At 41.1% G+C, this 20,935-nt stretch overlaps 1 protein-coding gene across 2 annotated transcripts in view; it reads left to right on the top strand.

Moving 5' to 3' along the window:
* The window catches only part of TRIM36 (tripartite motif containing 36), a 45,546-nt gene extending 25,395 nt beyond the window's left edge, over positions 1-20,151 (top strand). For both annotated transcript variants that reach the window (XM_030316761.1, XM_030316764.1), the window contains exons 4-10: positions 1,681-1,827; positions 4,194-4,289; positions 8,088-8,341; positions 8,551-8,675; positions 12,790-13,080; positions 15,948-16,245; positions 17,997-20,151. In XM_030316761.1, the coding sequence (XP_030172621.1) occupies positions 1,681-1,827; positions 4,194-4,289; positions 8,088-8,341; positions 8,551-8,675; positions 12,790-13,080; positions 15,948-16,245; positions 17,997-18,348 (1,563 nt within the window). In that variant the 3' untranslated portion in view covers positions 18,349-20,151. The remainder of the gene's footprint in view (positions 1-1,680; positions 1,828-4,193; positions 4,290-8,087; positions 8,342-8,550; positions 8,676-12,789; positions 13,081-15,947; positions 16,246-17,996) is intronic.
* Positions 20,152-20,935: the final 784 nt, after the last annotated feature.

Raw genomic sequence — 20,935 nt, 5'->3', positions numbered from 1 at the left:
AGCCAAATTTTATAACTTATCTTAAAGGTGATGGCTTTTGGGGGGCCTGGCTGGCTCAGACAGTAGAGCGTGCGACTCTTGATCTTGGGGTTGTAGGTTCGAGCCCTACATTGGGATTACTTAAGAAACATATTTAGGGGCGCCTGGGTGGCTCAGTCGGTTAAGCATCTGACTTCAGCTCAGGTCATGATCTCACGGTTCGTGGGTTCGAGCCCCGCGTCGGGCTCTGTGCTGACAGCTCAGAGCCTGGAGCCTGCTCCGGATTCTGTGTCTCCCTCTCTCTCTGACCCTCCCCCGTTCATGCTTGGTCTCTCTCTGTCCCAAAAATAAATAAATATTAAAAAAAAAAAAAAAGAAACATTTAAAAGATACAAATAATAAATGTAATGGCTCTGAAAAGTAATATAATGCTGTATGCTAACTATGCTGGAATTAAGATAATGATTAAATAAATACATGTAATGGCTTTGAGAATGTAGGCAGTCGGACCTACATTTGAATTTGAAATTTTTTCCTCTATTTTTCTCCTGGACCTGCACATTAGTATTAAGACTTTTCATATCGGATGTTACTTTTTGTCTCAGTGTTACCAAACCAGTTGTAGTGGCACAAAATCTGAACTGTCAGAGCCCCCGATAACTGTTTAATTTCATTGACACACTAGTCTAAAGGAATCTCCGCTTTCTTGCAAATGAACGCAGTTATCTCATGTACAGTTTCAGACATACCTGTGATGATAGTTTTCAGAGTAAAAAAGAAGGTAGAAACTTACATCTTAAAAAAACAAAACAAAAAAAACAATTCTAAGTTTGGTAATTGTGTGCATGATTAATATGTAAAAGCAATATCTGGAGGCTCGTATCATAAAGTGTTCTAAGACTCCTCAGTAACAGATTTCTTTTTCTTTCTTTCTTTTTTTAATTAATTAATTAAATGTTTATTTTTGAGAGAGAGAGAGAGAGACAGAGTATGAGTGGGGGCGGGGCAGAGAGAGAGGGAGACACAGAATCTGAAACAGGCTCCAGGCTCTGAGCTGTCAGCACAGAGCCTGACGTGGGGCTTAAACTCACAAACTGTGAGATCATGACCTGAGCTGAAGTTGGACACCCAAGTGACTGAGCCACCCAAGTGCCCCGTCCCTTTTTTTTTTTTAATTTTTATTTTTAAGTAATCTCTACACCCAACGTGGGGCTTGAACCCACAACCCTGAGATCAGGAGTCACCTGCTCCACCGACTGAGTCAGCCAGGTGCAGATTGCTTATGAGGATGGTGAAGCCATGGGTTCCCATCAGCCATTTGCTATTGGGCCTTACAAAAATATGGGTCATGGTCCTTAAGAATTGCCTACTCAGTGTGGCCAGAGGGCCTTTCTGGCCTGGTTAAGCATGCAAGTCTGATAGGAATGAAATTTTCATCTTCTTGCCACCAAGTTTAAGGGCGATAACATCTATATATTTAACTGACCATTTGAACTCTCAAACTGAAAAATAGTAATTGTAATACAGAAAATTTTCATACGATATACCAAATGCTTTTACGCTTCTTCTTTTTACACTTTTATGTATTTCAGTGGCTTTATTTGGTGATTTTGTAAAGCGCGTCTTTGTACCTTAGGGACTTTGTGAGTATCCGGCAAACTCTGCTGACCCTTAATTGCACTTTGGTTCTTCATTCCGTAGATTTTAATGTGCCCAGAACATGAAACTGAGAGAATTAACATGTACTGTGAGTTGTGTCGGAGACCGGTTTGTCACCTCTGTAAGCTGGGCGGCAATCATTCCAATCACCGAGTAACCACTATGAGCAGTGCCTACAAGACCTTAAAGGTAGGATTTGTGTGGTTTTGGAACTCGACTCTGGGTCTTTATAACTTTGTTTTACTTTGTGCCTTTAGCTTTGTCTTCATAAGATCCTAGCTTCCTTTGTGGTCTTGTTTGACTGAAATGAGTTAACAATGTAAAGAGTCACTCAGTGTTCTACTAACATTAGGTTGTTAGTGTTTTTAACCAGGTAGTTCTTTGTGGTACTGATGGGGAGGGGCACAGAGAGAGAGAGAGAGAGAGAGAGAGAGAGAGAGAGAATCCCAAGCAGGCACTGTCAGCGCAGAGCCCGATATGGGACTCGAACTCACAAACCTTGAGATTAGGACCCGAGCCAAAACCGAGAGTCAGACGCTTAAGCCACTGGGTCACCCAGGCACCTCACAAGCTCAGTTGTGGCTGATTTTTCTTTTCAGTGTGATTTGTATGGTATTGTAAATTTTACCTTGTTGAGCACTGTATCTGTATCCTACAGATGTTCTTGAGTTTTCTTCTAGCGTGTGAGTAAGTTACTTCGACACAGTTTGCTCCTTCTTTGACTTGCTTTTAAGCTTCGGTTGCCAGGACAGAGCGGCAGTTAGTTCTGGGACTAGTTTTACCAGACCGTTGAAGCAAAACCTTACGTGGTTTACTCTTCTGGATGCCCCATGAATGTTGAGGGTTTTTAAATTTGTTTTATGTTTGTTTAGTTGGCTGGTGACGCACAGGGTTCTCCCAGCCTCGAGTTAGCTCCTGGAATTGTTCCTTGTTGAGCCCCTCAGGTCAGCAGCAGTGACTGAGAAATCCTCAGATCCTCTCGTTAGGGTGACAGCTCAGGATATTCTTATGCATATTTAGACTCTGAGTACACTTGTCTCTCATAACTTTGAACCCCATGGTGCCTCAAGGCTTTTTTGTTTGTGTTTTAATATACTTCAGTCATATTACGTGTTATTTTTTCTGGGCTAAATGAGGGATCTCACGAACACCTATTATATTCTCTCTGCAATAAGCATGCTAATTTCAGAATCACTCCTTTATAAAGAAGTTCTTTAATGAGCTCTGGTAGCTTAATGAGCTCTATTTAAAAAAAAATTTTTTTTACTGTTTATTTCTGAGAGAGAGAGAGAGAGAGAGAGAGAGAGAGACCTAGAGTGTGAGAGGGGGAGGGGCAGAGAGAGAGGGAGACACAGAATCTGAAGCAGGCTCCAGGCTCCAAGCTGTCAGCACAGAGCCTGACACAGGGCTCGAACCCATGAACTGTGAGATCATGACCTGAGCCGAAGTTGGACACTTACTGACTGAGCCACCCAGGTGCCCCTAATGAGCTCTATTCTTACACATCTATATTTTCATTTTCGCGTATGTGTAATTATATAATGAATAGCTCACCTGGGCTAGGCTGTGAAGTTTATTTTAGAAGGGTCTTTGTTGCTGTTTGGGTCGTGTGTGTGTGTGTGTGTGTGTGTGTGTGTGTGTGAGAGAGAGAGAGAGAGAGAGAGAGAACGAGAGAGCGAGGGAATGAATTATAAAATCTGATGGAGGACACACTCCCGTTTGCTATTCTTCCATTTACTCAGAAGCCTGAGGAGGAAGACCTTTGGGAGCGATGAGGAGACAACAAAAATGTATTACATATATATATATATATTCCAGGTTTTTGAATACCAGTCTGAGCATCACTGCCTTGTTCTCTTATCCAGCCTGCTTCTAATGTCTCCTATGTCCTTGGACCTCAGTGTTCAAGGCCAGTAACTGTTTACCCCGAGTTAATAATGACAGTCTCGGGGCGCCTGGGTGGCGCAGTCAGTTAAGCGTCCGACTTCAGCCAGGTCACGATCTCGCGGTCCGTGAGTTCGAGCCCCGCGTCAGGCTCTGGGCTGATGGCTCAGAGCCTGGAGCCTGTTTCCGATTCTGTGTCTCCCTCTCTCTCTGCCCCTCCCCCTTTCATGCTCTGTCTCTCTCTGTCCCAAAAATAAATAAACGTTGAAAAAAAAAAATAAAAAAAAATAATGACAGTCTCCAGGAGCGCCTGGGTGGCTCAGTCGGTCAGGCATCTGACTTTGGGTCAGGTCATGATCTCACAGTTCATGAGTTCAAGCCCCGTGTCAGGCTCTGTGCTGACAGCTGAGCCTGGAGCCTGCCTCAGATTCTGTGTCTCCCTCTCTTCCTGCCCCTCACTCACCCTCTCTCTCACTCTCTCTCTCTCTCTCTCGAGAATAGATAAACATTAAAAAATATATATATAATGACAGTCTCCAGTTCTCATCATAGGCTAAAGAAGAAGATGGGTATTGTGTGAAAAAAATAAATAAATAAAAGCAGGAAAAACCTGCGAGGCCTTTGTTAAACTCCTGCTTCTGTTTATTTGTGTTTCTGATATGCTCTAACAGGAAAAGCTTTCAAAGGATATTGATTACCTTATTGGCAAGGAGAGCCAGGTGAAGAGTCAAATTTCTGAACTCAACTTGTTAATGAAAGAAACCGAGGTAAGTGCTAACCTGGTTTGCATGTTTTTATTTATCCATCTAGAGAATGTGTTCCTTCACAAAACCCTGAGGGGAGTGGACGCGCTGGGCTTACAGGATTGTGTTGGATTTCACCCCTGCTTTTCTGGGACTAGGAAAACACGTATGAGAGCTAAGTTACAATGTGTGATCAGCTCCTGATAGGGGCGGTGATTAAATTATATTGAAGCACAGGGCAGAGGATGACTCCCCCTTCACGTGGCAGTTACGGTGTCAGAAGTAGTCACGTGAGGTAAATGATCGCTTTGCCAATTATCGGCATTTTACAAAATGAACAGAATGCATCTGAAATACATACTGTGTGTGCTTGGGACCAGGTTGATTTAAAATGCCGGCTATCCCTAAGTATATATACCTGACATACGTTCACCAAAACATACGTATCAGAATGTTCCATCTCTGTGTTGTTTGGAACAGCCACAAAGTGGAAACTACCCACACATCCATCAACAGTGGAAGTTAAGCAGAGGTAGAGTGAGTATCTACAACTATATGCAACAATGTAGCTGAATCTTGCAATAGTATTGAAAGGAAGATGCCAGAGACAAAGGGGTACAAACTAACCCATTCCTTTTGTAAAAAGTACCAACAAAAGGGAAGCTGGATCCTCTGGTTAGAATTCAGGATAGGCATGGTTGAAGGGTGGGGAGGGGAAGGATGGGTGCCTGGAAAGGTTATAGGGATGGTGTCTGGGATCCGGTAGCATTCCTCCATTTAATCCGGATGCGGGTTACATGGACGTGTTTACAAAGGTTCATCGATCTCCACGCTTACGTAGACCATTTTCTGCTTGTATATTACACTTCAGTAAAACAAGTGAAGAGAATTGGTAGCATGTAAAAAATAAAGATAGGACTGGGTTCTTTTAAAATTCCAAATGTTCACCGATCTTGATGTGTGTTTCTTTTCCTCTATTTAAAATAAACTGAAGGGCCATTACTCCTGATCACTGTAGAAGCTGTGATTCAATATAACAATATCCTAGCTAGTGTGAGACTGTTACTTCTTGAGATTTTATTTCCCAAAATGGGCTCGAAAATTGAGAAATTATGCAAATGAGCAGCATTATCGCCATCACTGCCTTTGTTTCTAATTTTTTTCCCCTGATATTCACTGATTGCATTCCCCACCCTAAGTAAGTTGTTTTTCCATGTACTTGAAAAGTGTGATTTTGGGGCGCCTGGGTGGCGCAGTCGGTTAAGCGTCCGACTTCAGCCAGGTCACGATCTCGCGGTCCGGGAGTTCGAGCCCCGCATCGGGCTCTGGGCTGATGGCTCAGAGCCTGGAGCCTGTTTCCGATTCTGTGTGTCCCTCTCTCTCTGCCCCTCCCCCATTCATGCTCTGTCTCTCTCTGTCCCAAAAATAAATAAACGTTGAAAAAAAAAAATTTAAAAAAAAAAAAAAAAAAAAAAAAAAAAAAGTGTGATTTTGTGTCTCCTATTTTTGTCTGATTGAAAACTCTCTGTGTTTCATATAATCCCCCAATCCTTGGTAAATTATCACCTACCTGGTAGGTTGCTTCAGGGATTGTATCTTTGGTCATTTTAGGTTTGTTTTATTACTGGTCCTCAGTCATGCTGCCCTTACTTCTTGTTACTTTTTGATGTTTATTTATTTTGAGAGAGAGAGAGAAAGAGCGAGCACATGTAGGAAGGAAGAGCAGAGAGATACGGAGAGAGAGAGAATCCCAAGCAGGCTCTGTGTTGTCAGTGCAGAGACTGACATGGGGCCTCATCTCATGAACCGTGAGGTTATGATCTGAGCTGAAACCAAGAGTCAGACGCTTACCTGACTGAGCCACCCAGGCGCCCCTGGCCTTATTTCTGAAATAAGGGAGACCCAGGACCCGTTGCTGAGTTTGTGATTCAGTAGGCTGAAAATGGAGGAACTCTCAGGTCACCTGTTCATGCAGATGCTCATTCCTTGGGATCCTGGAGAAATTACCTAGCTTCTTATACCTTTGACCTAAGCTGCATTGGTCAGCTCGTCAGTTAAGAATCTTTCCCATTGGACAATTTGTCTGCATTCTTGACTTTTGCTCAGTGAGGACTGTGACACGGTCTTTTTTTCTATAATTACACTTAGCTGGAAAAAAAAAATCCCCCTTTTTACCTATGCGTAATGATCTTTTGAGTTCAATGTTGTGATCTCTCATTGAACTACTACCAAAATGTCACCACCCTCTGTCCCCCTTCCTTCCTTCCCTCCTGCCTATCATTTAAAAATTTTTATTAAAAAAAATTTTTTTTTTACAGTTTATTTTTGACAGAGAGAGAGAGAGACAGAGCATGATTTGGGGAGGGGCAGAGAGAGGGAGACACAGAATCTGAAGCAGGCTCCACGCTGTGAGCTGTCGACACAGAGCCTGACGCGGGGCTTGAACTCATGGACCGTGAGATCGTGACCTGACTGATCATGACCAAAGTCAGACGCTCAACCGACTGAGCCACCCAGGCGCCCTATCCTTTAAAAATTTTTTTTGCCTGTTGGGTTTAGGAAACAGAGAAAGGAATCTGGAAAAAAATTTCCTTTCATTAGAAATGTTGGCCAGAAGACACTGGGAAATGCACAGTGTAGTTCTTCCACATGTCAGCTTTTAAGAATGTGTTTGAAGCATTTTTTCTGATGGCTGCTGCTTATGGGTCTATAATGATGGCTGCATACGTGGGCTCTGCTGGTTTTGTTTTCAGAATCTAGTTGGTCTCTGATGTTACAGACATTCAAAATGTTCAGTCAGTACTGCAGACAGGATCATTTTATAGCCAAGTAGGGGAAGAGCTGCATGTACAGGGAATATAATCTCTGTGTGTACAGACTATGTACCATTGTGGTGGGCATTTTATGTAAATAATCTTTTCCCATCTTCAAAAAAACCCCAAATTATTTCTCTTATCCCCAGTTTTCAGAAGAGAAAAACTCAGGGGTTCGGAAGTTAAATAATTTGCATAAAGTCATGTAAAATTTAATTCTAATTAAAGTACATAAATTTGAAGAGAAGAGTTACATTCTGATACCTTAGTAAAGGATGTCATCTTCCTGAGTTTTAACTGTTTTAACATCTCGTAAAAAATTGGAATAGGATAGAAGGGGTCAAAAGTTGCCTGAATTAGAAATGAACTAAAAGCTCTGGGATTGTATTCCCCTTCCCCCCATGCTCTGTCTCTCTCTCTCTCTCTCAAAAATAAATAGACATTAAAAATTAAAAAAAAAAGGGGTGCCTGGGTGGCTCAGTTGGTAAGCATCCGACTTTGGTTCAGTGCATGACCTTGTGGTTTGTGTGGGTTCAAGCCCCGCGTTGGGCTCTGTGCTGACAGCTCAGAGCCTGGAGCCTGCTTTGGATTCTGTGTCTCCCTCTCTTTTTACCCTCCCCCACTCATGCTCTGTCTCTCTCTCTCTCTCAAAAATAAATCAACGTTAAAAAAATTAAAAAAAAAAAAAACTCCAGGATTATATTATCCTGTGTCTTTAGTTAAATCAGTTAATTTCTTCCTCAAGTTCCTTTGTATATAAGTTGAAGGTTGTTTCCCTATTTAATTATTTATTGCTGAGCTTTGGAGATTAAAGCTTAAGGAAAACACAGTATTATAAAATTACAAAGTACGTCTAAATAAAAATTGGCCATCGTTCCTTGCTAAGTGTATTCAGTGCCAAATTACTGTTCTGAAAATGTCAGAGTCATTCAAAATTGAATTTTGGTTATTTTGAGGAAAGACATTTGGATTTAGCAGATGAGGTAACGTGTTGCTTGTTTTATAATAGTGTAATGGAGAGAGAGCTAAAGAAGAAGCAATCACACATTTTGAAAAGCTCTATGAGATTCTAGAAGAGAGGAAATCATCTGTTTTGAAAGCAATTGACACTTCTAAGAAACTGCGATTAGACAAATTTCAGACCCAAGTGGAAGAGTATCAGGGGCTTCTAGAGAACAACGGGCTTGTGGGATATGCCCAAGAAGTGCTTAAGGAGACGGACCAGTCTTGTTTTGTACAGACGGCGAAACAACTCCACCTCAGGTGTGTTGCTTTGAATTTAGATCTCCTTGGCAGTATCTTTCAACTTGAGCTCCGAGTGGCTCCTGGTGCTGTGTTTTGTGCAAGGCACGGCCACACTCCTCACCTGAAAGTTGACGGAAGTATTTTTTTTTTTTTAATCACATGGCAGATATGTAGTCTGATTGGCCTTTTAAAAAATCGTTTTTATATAAAATAATCTCTGTCTGCAGAATACAGAAGGCTACGGAATCTTTGAAGAGCTTTAGACCTGCGGCTCAGACTTCTTTTGAAGACTATGTTGTTAATACATCTAAACAAACAGAACTTCTTGGGGAATTGTCCTTCTTCTCTAGTGGTAAGTTTTACTGATGACAGAGCCTTACTCTTGTAGTCGGAATTCAGAAGGTATGGGAACGACAAATGCTTCGGTTTGCCGTTATGAAAACTAGGTTTTTATGTACAAAAAGTATATTCTGTTAGTTTGTGTGTTTTATTTTTTATTTTATTTATTTATTTTTAAAGATTTTTTTTTTAAAGTTTATCCATTTTTGAGAGAGAGAGCGTGAACAGGAGAGGGGCAGAGAGAGAGGGGGACAGAGGATCTGAAACAGGCTCCACCCTGACAGCAGCGAGCCTTGTGTGGGGCTCAAACCCACCAACCGTGAGATCATGACCTGAGCTAAAGTTGGATGCTCAACCGACTAAGCCACCCAGGTGCTCTGGTTCATGTGTTTTTTAAGCATTGTAGAAATAGGGGTGCCTGGGTGGCTCAGTTGGTTAAGCATCCAACTTTGACTCAGGTCATGATCTCACCGTTCCTGAGTGCAAGCCCCACATTGGGCTCTGTGCTAACAGTTCAGAGCTTAGAGCCTGCTTGGAATTCTGTGTCTCCCTCTCTCTCTGCTTCTCCCCTGCTCAGGTGTTCTCTCTCTCTCTCTCTCTCTCTCTCTCACTCAAAAATGAAGAAACATTAAAAAAAATTTAAACATTGTATAAATGCCATTACATTGTATATGTATCCTTTTTGTAAATTGCTTTTTTAAACACGTGAAGTTTAAGATATTATCACACAAAGTTCTGGTTTAAAGCTATATTTTAGGGCTGCCTCGATGGCTCAGTCGGTTAAGCATCTGACTCTTGATATGGGTTCAGGTCATGATCTCATGGTTCGTGAGTTCAAGCCCCATGTCGGGCTCTGTACTGGTAGTATAGAAGCTGCTTGACATTCTCTATCTCCCTCTCTCTCTCTCTGCCTCTCCCCTGCTCACTCTCTGTCTCTCAAAATAAATGAACTCCCCTGCTCATTCTGTCTCTCAAAATAAGTAAACATTGAAAAAAGCTATTTTAACTGCTTATAGTATTTCATTTTATAAGTCATTTCCCTACTGAGAGACAATTTGTTTTTGTTTTTTCTCTGTTGTAAACAGTGCCATATTGAACATCTTCATCAGTGTTCTTTGTGCACATGTGTGTGAGTTTCTCTAGGGCAGAAACCTAGAAATGATGTCTCCAGGCTACAACTGACTCTAAGATGTTTTCATCTTTACTTTGCTATGTTAGTTTGTTAGGACTGCTGAGACAATATACCATAGACTGCATGCCTTAGACAACAGAAATGTATTTTCTTACAGTTCTGGAGGCTAAAAGTCTAAGATCAAGGTGTTGACAGAGTTGGTTTCTTCTTCTTCTTTTTAAAATTTTTAATGTCAATTTTTGAGACAGAGAGACAGAGCATGAACAGGGCAGGGGCAGAAAGAGAGGGAGACACAGAATCTGAAGCAGGCTCCAGGCTCCGAGTTGTCAGCACAGAGCCCAACACGGGGCTCGAACCCACAAACCGTGAGATCATGACCTGAGCCAAATTTGGATGCTTGACTGACTGAGCCCCCCAGGCGCCTCTGCATGCACCTGTTTTGCTTTAAAAAAAAAAAAAAAGGGTGTGTGTGGGGGGGTGGAGTATACTAGTCATGTTATTTTATAACTAGCTTTTTTTTTTCTCCCCCAAATGTATTTTGAATGACTTTCCAGATCTCATCATGGCTGTAGAACATAACAGTTGCATAAATGTACTCTATACAGACATGCTTACACATTGCTTATATATACGTGGGGAGAAGGACAAGAGGGAGACTTTTATTTTCAATTCATATACTTCTCTGACGAATGTGTGGTATGTGTGTGTGACTTGTATAGCTTACCCCTGGGCAGTTAAGCTTGTGGGAGTTCCTTGTATGGAAAGGATTATGCATATGCACAGAGATTTAGCTGAGATACTTTTGTGTTGTGTTTTTCATGAAAAACTAGAAACCTGTTTCTGAGTTTCTGAAAACAGTTAAATGTTGCCATGACCATGCAGTGGAATTGCCAGTGGGAGAAAAATACTGGCAGGATCTATAAAAAATTGTTGTAGTGCTTATCTTGGAGTTGCTTGAAGTGTGTTTTGTGTAGTTTCTGATGTTCTTACAGAAAATATTATGTATTGGGGCACCTGGGTGGCTCAATCGGTTAAGCGTCTTACTTAGGCTCAGGTCTGATCTTACCATTCGTGAGTTCCAGCCCCGCATCGGGCTCTGTACTGATGGCTCAGAGCCTGGAGCCTGCTTTGGATTCTGTGTCTCCCTCTCTCTCTGCCCCACTTCCGCTTCTGTGTCTCTCTCTCTCTCAAAAATAGATAAAAATTAAAAAAAAATTCTTTTTAATTAAAAAAAAAGAAATTTTAGTATCATGTTTATACCAAGAAAAATTCATTTAAATTGCCTTGCAACTCTGTGGAGGAAAATATGAAAGAAAATTGTGTGATGTTTCATTGAATTTTGTTATAGTCACCAAACTTAGATTTTAAAATTTATTTATTTTGGGCGCCTAGGTGACTCAGTCAGCTAAGCATCTGACTTTGGCTCAGGTCATGATCTCAGTTTGTGGGTTCGAGTCTTGCATCAGGCTCCATGCTGACAGCTCAGAGCCTGGAGCCTGCTTCTGTATCTCCCTCTCTCTCTGCTCCTCCCCAGCTTGCACTCTGTCCCTCTGTCTCTCAAAAATAAACGTTAAAAAAAATTTTTTTTAATAAAATTTATTTATTTTTATTTTGTTTTAGTTTAGAGAGAGAGAGCGTGAGTTGGGGAGAGGCAAAGGTGGGGGGTGGAGGGAGGGAGACACACACACACACACACACACACACACACACACACACTTTTAATCAGGCTGCATGCTTAAGATCGTGGGGCTTGATCCCACGACCCTGGGCCAAAATCAAGAGTTGGACACTCAACCAACTGAGCTACCCAGGCACCCCTGATTTTAAAATATAATTACAGGAGGGCACATTAAATATTTTGAGCCCCAGCATTACTATTTAGTAGGTGGAAATTGAAAGGCATATTGTTAAAAAACTTTATGGTGTTTCAGAATTAATATAATGCTTAAAGCTAAAGTCTTTTTTTGGTCTGTCTTATTTTTTTGTTCTTCTCCCTTTTAGTTACACACCTAAATATACCTTTGAAAGTCTTCATTGCTTACTCTTTCTCATTAAAAAAAATTTTTTTTAATGTTTATTTATTTTTGAGAGAGACAGAGACAGAATGCGAGTGGGTTAGGGGCAGAGAGAGGGAGACACAGAAGCAGGCTCCAGGCTCTGAGCTGTCAGCACAGAGCTAGACGCGGGGCTCGAACTCGTGAACCGTGAGATCATGACCTGAGCCAAAGTCGGACGCTCAACCCTAGGCGCTCCTCTTTCTCATTTTAAATTTTGTGGTGAGAGCACTTACCTTGAGATCTGTTCTAACAAATTCTAAGTGTGGAAATACAGTGTTGCTGACTCTGGGTACAGTGTTGTACTGAGATCTTTAGAGCTTATATGTCTTGCTTAACTGATACTTGAGGTAACTGATACTTTATGCCTCTTGATTAATAACTGCCCATTTGTCCCTCCCCCGCCCCTGGAGCCAGAATCTCAGTCTTTGATTTTATGAATTCGACTCTTCTAGATTCCTCACATAAGTGGAATCATGCGTCAGTATTTGCCTTTCTGTGTCTGGTTTATTTCAGTTTGCATGTCCACAAGGTCCACCCATGTTGTTGTACATTACAGGAGTTATTCTTTCTCTTATACGTAGTGTTACAAATTTAGAAAACTCTTAGTACAGAAATGATTTAAGGGGCACCTGGGTGGCTCATTTGGTTAAGCTTCTGACTTCGGCTCAGGTCATGATCTCATGGTTCTTGGGTTCGGGCCCCATGTCGGGCTCTGTGCTGATGGCTCAGAGCTTGGAGCCTGCTTCGGATTCTGTGTGTGTGTGTCTCTCTCTCTGCTCCTCCCCCACACATGGTCTGTCTCTTTCTCAAAACTGAATAAACATTAAAAAAAAAAATAGAAATGATGTAAGTATTTTCAATACATGATTTTTATCGAGGAACATAAAGGTTCTGAAATAACAGTATTTTAACTCTGTTTGGTTTCTTCTTTCTTACAGGTGTAGATGTGCCAGAGATCAATGAGGAGCAGAGCAAGATGTATAACAATGCTCTGATCAACTGGCACCATCCAGAAAAGGACAAAGCTGACAGCTATGTCCTTGAATATCGGAAGGTTAACAGAGATGAAGAGATGCTGTCTTGGAACGAGATAGAAGTGTGTGGCACGAGTAAAGTCGTTTCCGATCTGGAAAGCAATTGTAACTATGCTTTCAGAGTAAGAGCCTACAAGGGCTCGATCTGTAGTCCTTGCAGCAGGGAGCTGATTCTTCACACCCCTCCAGCTCCAGGTATTGGGAAGACTGGGAATAAAAAAACCACAGAGTTGGAAGAGACCTTGATAAAAAATAAACTAGGGGCGCCTGGGTGGCTCAGTCGGTTAAGCATCCAGCTCTTGATTTCGGCTCAGGTCATAACCTCACGGTTCAGGAGTTCGAGCCCCAAGTCGGGCTCTGTGCTGACCATGCGGAGCCTGCTTGGGATTCTCTCTCGCCCTCTCTCTCTCTCTGCCCCTCCTCTGCTCTTTTACATACTGTCTCTCTCAAAATAGACTTTAAAAAATAATAAATGAATTAGGCACTGTTTTTATATAGCTCTACATTGAAACCAGTTTTCATTGGTTTGAAAAAAAGTTTTCTGGAAAACCCATTCCATCCCCAGCTAGGTTTTGGAAGTAGACGAATACTTGAATTTCACCATGTAGGCTGGGAACAGGATTAGAATGTGGACTGACATCAGATGGAGAAAAACATGAAGACATTTGAGTGAGGGCTATTAATTTGAAATGAAAAATAGCATAAATATGCTACCGTACAATTTTTACATGGTATAATTCTGTATTTTTGATAGGTTTATAGAACTCCCTGTAACATAGATCTTGGGAGATTTAAAAAAAAATATTGGCATAATATGAAATATTTTGATTAACCTCATTCTGATGTGTCTGGATGTTCTCTCGAACTTGGTGATTCCTGCCCCCCTCAATATTAAAAGCTCATCTTGCCCAGGCACCCCCCACCTCCCAAGTCTGAAACCACTGGTGCTACTTACAGAGTGCCCATAGATTTTTGTAGAAAGAATCATCTGCAGGTGAGCGGTTTCCCTGCAGTGTCTCCACAGACCAGGGACGCTGAGAACCAGTGCTGGGTTCATTCTGGTTATAGCGGGCACACATTGTGCCCTGTTGCTCCCTCCCTTTGAGGTTCCTGCAGTTGGTTTTTAGACCCCACAGCCCCTGCCTGTTTTTAGTGGCTTGTGTGTCCATATTTTGTACAGTCTGTCCTTCCTTCCCTTTTTGTCCAAAGTGTACTAGCCACTACTTGTTTTTCATGCACATTGTGGCTAATTAAAAAAAAAAAAAAAAAAGTAGAATACAAATAAAGTAGGGTTGGCGAAAATTGGTTATCTTCAATTTGAATAAAATCTGATAGTTTTAGGGTGGATTTGCAAGTATGAAATAAATATTTGTACATTTAAGGCAGTTTCCCCTTTCTTTTCTTGTCTGACTGAAAGTGGAATTAAAAAGAAATCTGGAAGTAGCTGCTGGGTTTTCAGTGACTTGGTGGAGGGGGAAGGAAGAAAGGACACATTCAAAGTTCTTACTTTCTTTTCTTTTTTTTTTAAGATTTTATTTTTAAGTAATCTCTATACCCAGTGGGGGCTCGAACTCACAACCCCGAGATAAAGAGTTGTGTGCTCCACCAGCTGAGTCAGCCACGCATCCCCAGAGTTGGCTTTCTCTCCTCTAGGAATAAGGTGACCAGGGTGACCGTTACAATTTTTATTTTGCAAATGGGGAGACTTTTGAGATTGATGGGAAGATACCAGGCCAGGGCGATAGGCATTCCCAGAGAAGATGGTCCGCCTACATATGGAGAACGGCTTTAGCTTACTAGTACACAATTTCTTCTTTATCATGGTATATAGTATAGTCAAAAATTACTGTCTTAACCACGTTTAAGTGTGCACATCAGTGGACAGTGGCATTAAGTACGTTCCTATTTTTGTACCACCACTACCACTCATATTTCTACAACATTTTCATTTTTTCCAGACTGAAACTCTGTGCCCATTAAACACAAATCCCCCCTCCCCACAGAGCCTGGGAGCCTCGATTCTATGTTCTGCTTCTATGAATTGCCTGTACCTCATATAAGTGGATGGATATAATCCTGTGCCTGGCTTCTTTGGGGTTTCATCCTCGATGTAGCATGTACCAGAATCTCCTTGCTTATTTAGGGTGAATAATATGCCACTGTATGGATAGACCACGTTTTCTTTATCTGTACATCTGTTGATGACCATTTGGGTCATTTCCACTTTTGAGCCAATGTTCTGCTTAATGGATCTGAGTTGATAGAGACTTAAGAGAGTGGTATTCTGTCCATTCTGTAGTCAGGAAATCAAAGGTTAAGTTAAACTCCATTTAAATGCCTCAGCTGGAGGGTGCCTGGGTGGCTTAGTTGGTTAAGGGTCGGGTCATGATCTCATGGTTTGGTTCCTGAGTTTGTGAGTTCGGGAGTTCAAGCCAGACCCCGCATTGGGCTCTCTACTGTCAACACAGAGTCCGCTTCAGATCCTCTGTCCTCCTCTCTCTCTGCCCCTCCACCCCACTCAAAACCAAACAAAAATGCCTCACCAGGGATTAAAACTCTGGTCTCTCTAAACCCAAAACGTGTGCCTTTTTTTTTTTTTTTTAAACTACTGTACAGTTTTTCATGTCTGCCCTATGGATTGATAAGGAAAAGCCCCTACTGAAATTGCTAATATTTAGAATAAATATTTAGAAAACTGTACAGGTAATTATGAGAAAGTACATCCCCTTATATTAAAGGGAAAAGGGACAGATCCAGTAGTGTAAAATAGAAGAGATCCGCTGTGTCTCTTCCCAGGAACCACGTTTGTTGAGTTTTCTCGTACACTTGAAATACTTTTTCTGCTGTTTGACATTCCTAGAGATTTTCAGGCATAGAGACTCTACTGGAAGTGATTTCCCAATTGGGGATTCGGTTTGTAATACTTTGTCTAGGGTCATGTGACACATTCCTCTTCAAGTCAGTTTTCACTAAGTTCTAGTTCAAAAACAGATCCTATTTAACCGTCAGTTATAGAAGTGCTCACCGATAATGATGAGACTAATCTTAAGCTCTCTTTACAGTTTTTAGTTTCCTCTTTGATGAAAAATGTGGCTATAATAATGAACGCCTCTTGCTGAACTTGAAGAGAGACCGTGTTGAGAGTAGAGCTGGGTTTAATCTTCTGCTTGCTGCGGAGCGTATCCAAGTGGGTTATTACACCAGTTTAGACTACATCATTGGAGACGTTGGAATTACCAAGGGGAAGCACTTCTGGGCCTTCCGCGTGGAACCATATTCATACCTGGTAAAAGTGGGAGTCGCTTCCAGTGATAAACTACAAGAATGGCTCCATTCTCCCCGGGATGCAGTTAGTCCAAGGTAGGCTCTTTTTATTGATCTAGAACTTGGTGATTCTGTTAAAGGTACACATCGTTGTTTGCCCAGGTAAGACTGGAAACTGATGTGGGTTTGCTTATTACATCTGGAATACATTCCTTAGATTCAGGTGTTCTGGCTGTGCGGATGTGGCTGGCTCCAGAAAGGAGTCAGGAGGTCTTGGGATACAAATCTCAAGTATCTAAGCCTGTTTTGGGTACTTCTCGACTATCCTGTAGCTTTGCAAGTAAAAAAAAAATTTAGGGGCACCTGGGTGGCTCAGTTGGTTAAGTATCCAACTTTGGCTCAGGTTATAATCTCATGGTTTGTGGGTTCGAGCCCCAACTCAGGCTCTGTGCTGACAGCTCAGCCTGGAGCCTGCTTCAGATTCTGTGATTCCCTCTCTCTCTGCCACTCCCCTGCTCACACTCTGTTTCTCTCTCAAAAATAAACATGAAAAAAGGTTTTTTTAATTTAAAAATTTCTTAAACCTTTTTTCTCCTAGAGAGAGAGCAGTGCGGGGGTGGGGGGAGGGAGAGGGGAGATGAGGCAGAGAGAGAGAGAAAAGAGAGAGAATCCCAAGCAGGCTGCACAGTGTCAGCACAGAGCCTGATGTGGGGCTCAGTCTCACGACTGTGAGATCATGACCGATCCGAAATCAAGAGTCGAAAGTTCAACTGACTGAGCCACCCAAGCTCCCCACAGTTTTAAATTTTGAACATCTTTCATATCCATTTCCTTAATTCTGTGATAAAAATTACTCACACGTATAGTGAAATGCTTCCAACTGCCATACCTCATAATTGGTATGAAATCGTTCTTTTGTAATGGGACATAATTTCTTTAAACTCCCCTGGAGGTACTTTACAAAATTGGGTCACGGTAAACAGGTTTCCACATCAAAGAATTCCAGTTTGTAAAGAGATTGATTATTTAATGGGGATTGTGTGGTTTTGTCGTTTTATGTGGTATTATGTATACTAGCCCACACAAATAATTTATGACCTCTTGTGTGAACAGAACCCCAAATTGGTAATCTGAGTGACAGGAAAGGGTGCACAAGGGTGAGAAATTAACAAAACAGTGACTGTGGTAATCGGGAAATGGTTAATTAAACATGGTGCCATGACCACTTGATAGAATATTGATATTAATAATGTTTAAAAGGCTTGTGACATCAGAAATATCAGTGAGACCTGATTAAAAGCGTCAATATAGTATGATCACAAATACATAAAAAGTGAAGTATGCATCGGAAAATGAAGGAAGGACGTTTGTATCAAAAATCTCTATAAGCTGCTGTTTTATGCTAGCTCCTCACTGTCAGCACAGAGCCCCTGACACGGGGCTCAGTCCCACGAACCATGACATCATGACCAGAGCTGAAATCAAGAGTCGGACGCTTAACCCACTGAGCCACAACTTCATTTTAAAGCAACATATGTCGGGGCATTTGGGTGGCTCAGTCAGTTAAGCGTCTGACACTTGGTTTCGGCTCAGGTCATGATCTCTTGGTTCATGAGTTCGAGCCCTGTGTCAGGCTCCACGCTATGCTGAGCACAGAGCCTGCTTGGGATTCTCTTTCTCCCTCTCTCTCTGCCCCTCTGCTGCTTGTGCTTTCTCTCTCTCTTAAAATATGTAAGCTTAAAAAAATAAAGCAACATATATTATCTTGTGAAAATGTTCTGAGGATAGTTGATGGCCTGTGGATGGTGCCACAGCTAAGACTGCTTTGTGCGTGTATTGTGTTCTAGATACGAGCAAGACAGCGGCCATGACAGCGGAAGTGAAGATGCCTGCTTTGATTCACAGCCCTTCACGTTAGTCACCATAGGCATGAAGAAGTTTTTCATACCCAAGTCAGCCACTTCCGCCAATGAACCTGAGAATAGAGTTCTTCCGATGCCAACAAGTATAGGGATTTTCCTTGACTATGACAAAGGCAGAGTGGCTTTCTATGACATGGATCACATGAAATCCCTTTACGAGCGCCAGGTGGACTGTTCGCACACGATGTACCCAGCATTTGCATTAATGGGCAGTGGAGGAATTCAGCTTGAGGAACCCATCACAGCAAAATATCTAGAATACCAAGAGGACATGTAGTTGAAGCACGTGATGTGACTTAGGGTGAAAAAGGGGAGCAAAACGACGGCTCTGTGTTAACCTTCGTAACTAATTACACATCATCTAAGTAGTCTGTGGCCACACTTGTATTTTGTGTGTGTTTCTTCTTAAATCGGAAAAACCTAAACAGTCTTGCCTCTTTCGTGTCTTCATCCTGCCTTTCACAAACTGCGGGAGTAAAGACGCTCTCTCCTGGTTAACCCTGAAATGGTGAAACACTGTAACTGGATTGTCTTTCTTTTCTTATGAACAGGAAATCTAATGTATTTATGTCAGTCAGTGTTGCTGATACTGATACTTCTTTTTTGAGGGGGAAGGGATACAAAACTATTTATTGTTATGTTTCTTTTGTGTTTGGTTTTTCATTTGGTATCATGTTTATGTCTTAAGAGAAGCTATTTTTTAGATGCCTCATGGATAGAAATTAGTACTTAGCATTGTGTCTTGTGTATGTTTTTCACAAGAAAACAAAGGTATAGTTAGTATAAAGGCCAGAGAAATGGTAGTATATTTAAATGGGAAATTATGTATTTTGAAGTGTGTAACTAATATTCAGAGTATATTCCCCAGAAAATGAATACTGCTTTTTTTTCTTTTGAGACGGCAAATTGTATTTTTAAGGATATTTTTAAGAGTTCGCTTACCTGTAATGCCCATACCTGATCGTGTGTAAACATTTTTGTTTTTTGTTTCTTGTTTTTGCAGGAAACACTAAGTTCTTGGCTAGCACAAGCAGCTTTTCACTTGGTGTAATTTTTTTTTTTTTTTTAGAAAATTTGTCTTCAGTTTTTCTTACTCTGAAAATACCTGCATCTGTATCAAATAATTTATTTTTCACAAATATTAGAGAAGCTGCACTGATATTTAACATATTTGTTCTTTGCCCTCTTATTGTGTCCTGTGATTTTCATTTTTTGGCACCAATATTACATATCACATTGCCCTGGTTTATGTTTACATGTTTGGAAAGTTCATGAAATATTTTTAATGTCATTAAATATGTTCTAAAATGTAGAGTAACTTACTGGTTAGTTGGATGATATTTTCTATGGCCTGTTGTTTGGCAATAAGCATCTGTAAAAGTCAGTAAAACTACAAGTCTAGTTTAGGAATAATAATGAAAATCATATTGACTTTGTGTGTACCCTTTTAAAAGTTCTTCTAATTTGAAGAATTAATACTTTGACATTTTACATTCATTTTTGAAAGATGTCCTCTAAAGGGTTTTTACTTAAACTGCTTATTTTTTAGAAGTCAGAATGTTCAGAAACTAAGCTGTTACACATTGTAGCGCTAATGATTTTGAAATGCTTTTGATCTCTCTTAATAGACCCACCAAAATCTTAGGCCTGATTTGGTTTCCTTGTTGTTTGCTTGTTTTTAATATATATATTTTAAGTGGAAATCTGTTATTCAGGCTGGTAGCATCAAATTCGCCTTTTCCCCCCCTACCCGGAGTAGGAAATATCATGGAGAAGTTGAGTGTTTAGTAGGTTTGTACCTTCCTACCGATGAATAAGCACTTTATGACATAGGCTGAACTAAACAAATATGCAGTATTATGTGGATCATTGTGCAGTAAGACTGCTAGAGTCACGTGTGTGGTCAAGTTTGAGCCTCAAGCTTGTGTAAGCACATATCATGTAATGTAAGCATTTTAAATATAAAGCTTTAATAGGATAGGGAAGCCACTTAAAACGTTGTATAGTTGTATAGAAATTGTTCTCCGTGTTTTCTTTCATTTTGAATAAAAATTAAAATAAGTGTAATTATTGAACTGCATTCTGGGAATTCTCAGTTATGTTTCTGTGGAAAATGGAAACCTTTCACGAAGAGATGTTTTGCCGAGTATATTAGCTTAAGAGCAAAGGTTTTACATAAAGTTATTCTGGGCATGTCCTTACTAGCCTGATTCTTGCCGAAGGGATCATTAGAAAAGTTTGACGTGAAGCTGGTTTTCTTGGGCTAACTGATCAGATTCTCTGATGTTGCTTTTCTGGTCCATAATAGATCAGATATTGATTATATGTGTGTTCTTTCAGTTCACATTCATACTCTCAGGCCTTGGGGCTCTGATAGTCGTGCATCACAATGAATTGTTATTTATGCTTCATGGGTTTTAATTTAAAAAAAAAGTCAATTCCGTGTTGTCCCATGATAGTGTATAATAACTTAGCCTCATATTCACAGTTGCATTCTGGGGAAAGGAGTAGGAGTCGGAGCGATCTCCTGGGCACTGAACACAGTCTGGGTCTGTGAAATTTTTGCCATGGTCCATCATCTGATTAGATCCCGGGAGCATGTCCCACGTGGGAATATGATCAATCGTGCTATTGCTACACAAAATGGAGAAGTGTTCTAGCCAAGAATACTCGTAAGAAATTATTTTCTATCAGATGTGCATCCGTTTTATTTTTTTTTCAATGTTTTTATTTTGTGAGAGAGCAGGCAGGGTAGGGGCAGAGAGAGGGAGGGAGAGAGAGCAACCCAAGCAGGCTCCCCGCTGCCAGCGCACAGCCCGACGCAGGGCTTGAACTCCCGAACCGTGAGATCGTGACCTGAGCCG

Source organism: Lynx canadensis, chromosome A1, assembly GCF_007474595.2.
Source record: "Lynx canadensis isolate LIC74 chromosome A1, mLynCan4.pri.v2, whole genome shotgun sequence".
In the NCBI taxonomy this organism is placed as follows: domain Eukaryota; kingdom Metazoa; phylum Chordata; class Mammalia; order Carnivora; family Felidae; genus Lynx; species Lynx canadensis.
Note: the sequence above shows the minus strand (reverse complement) of the source record. Positions and strands in the feature narration are given on the sequence as shown.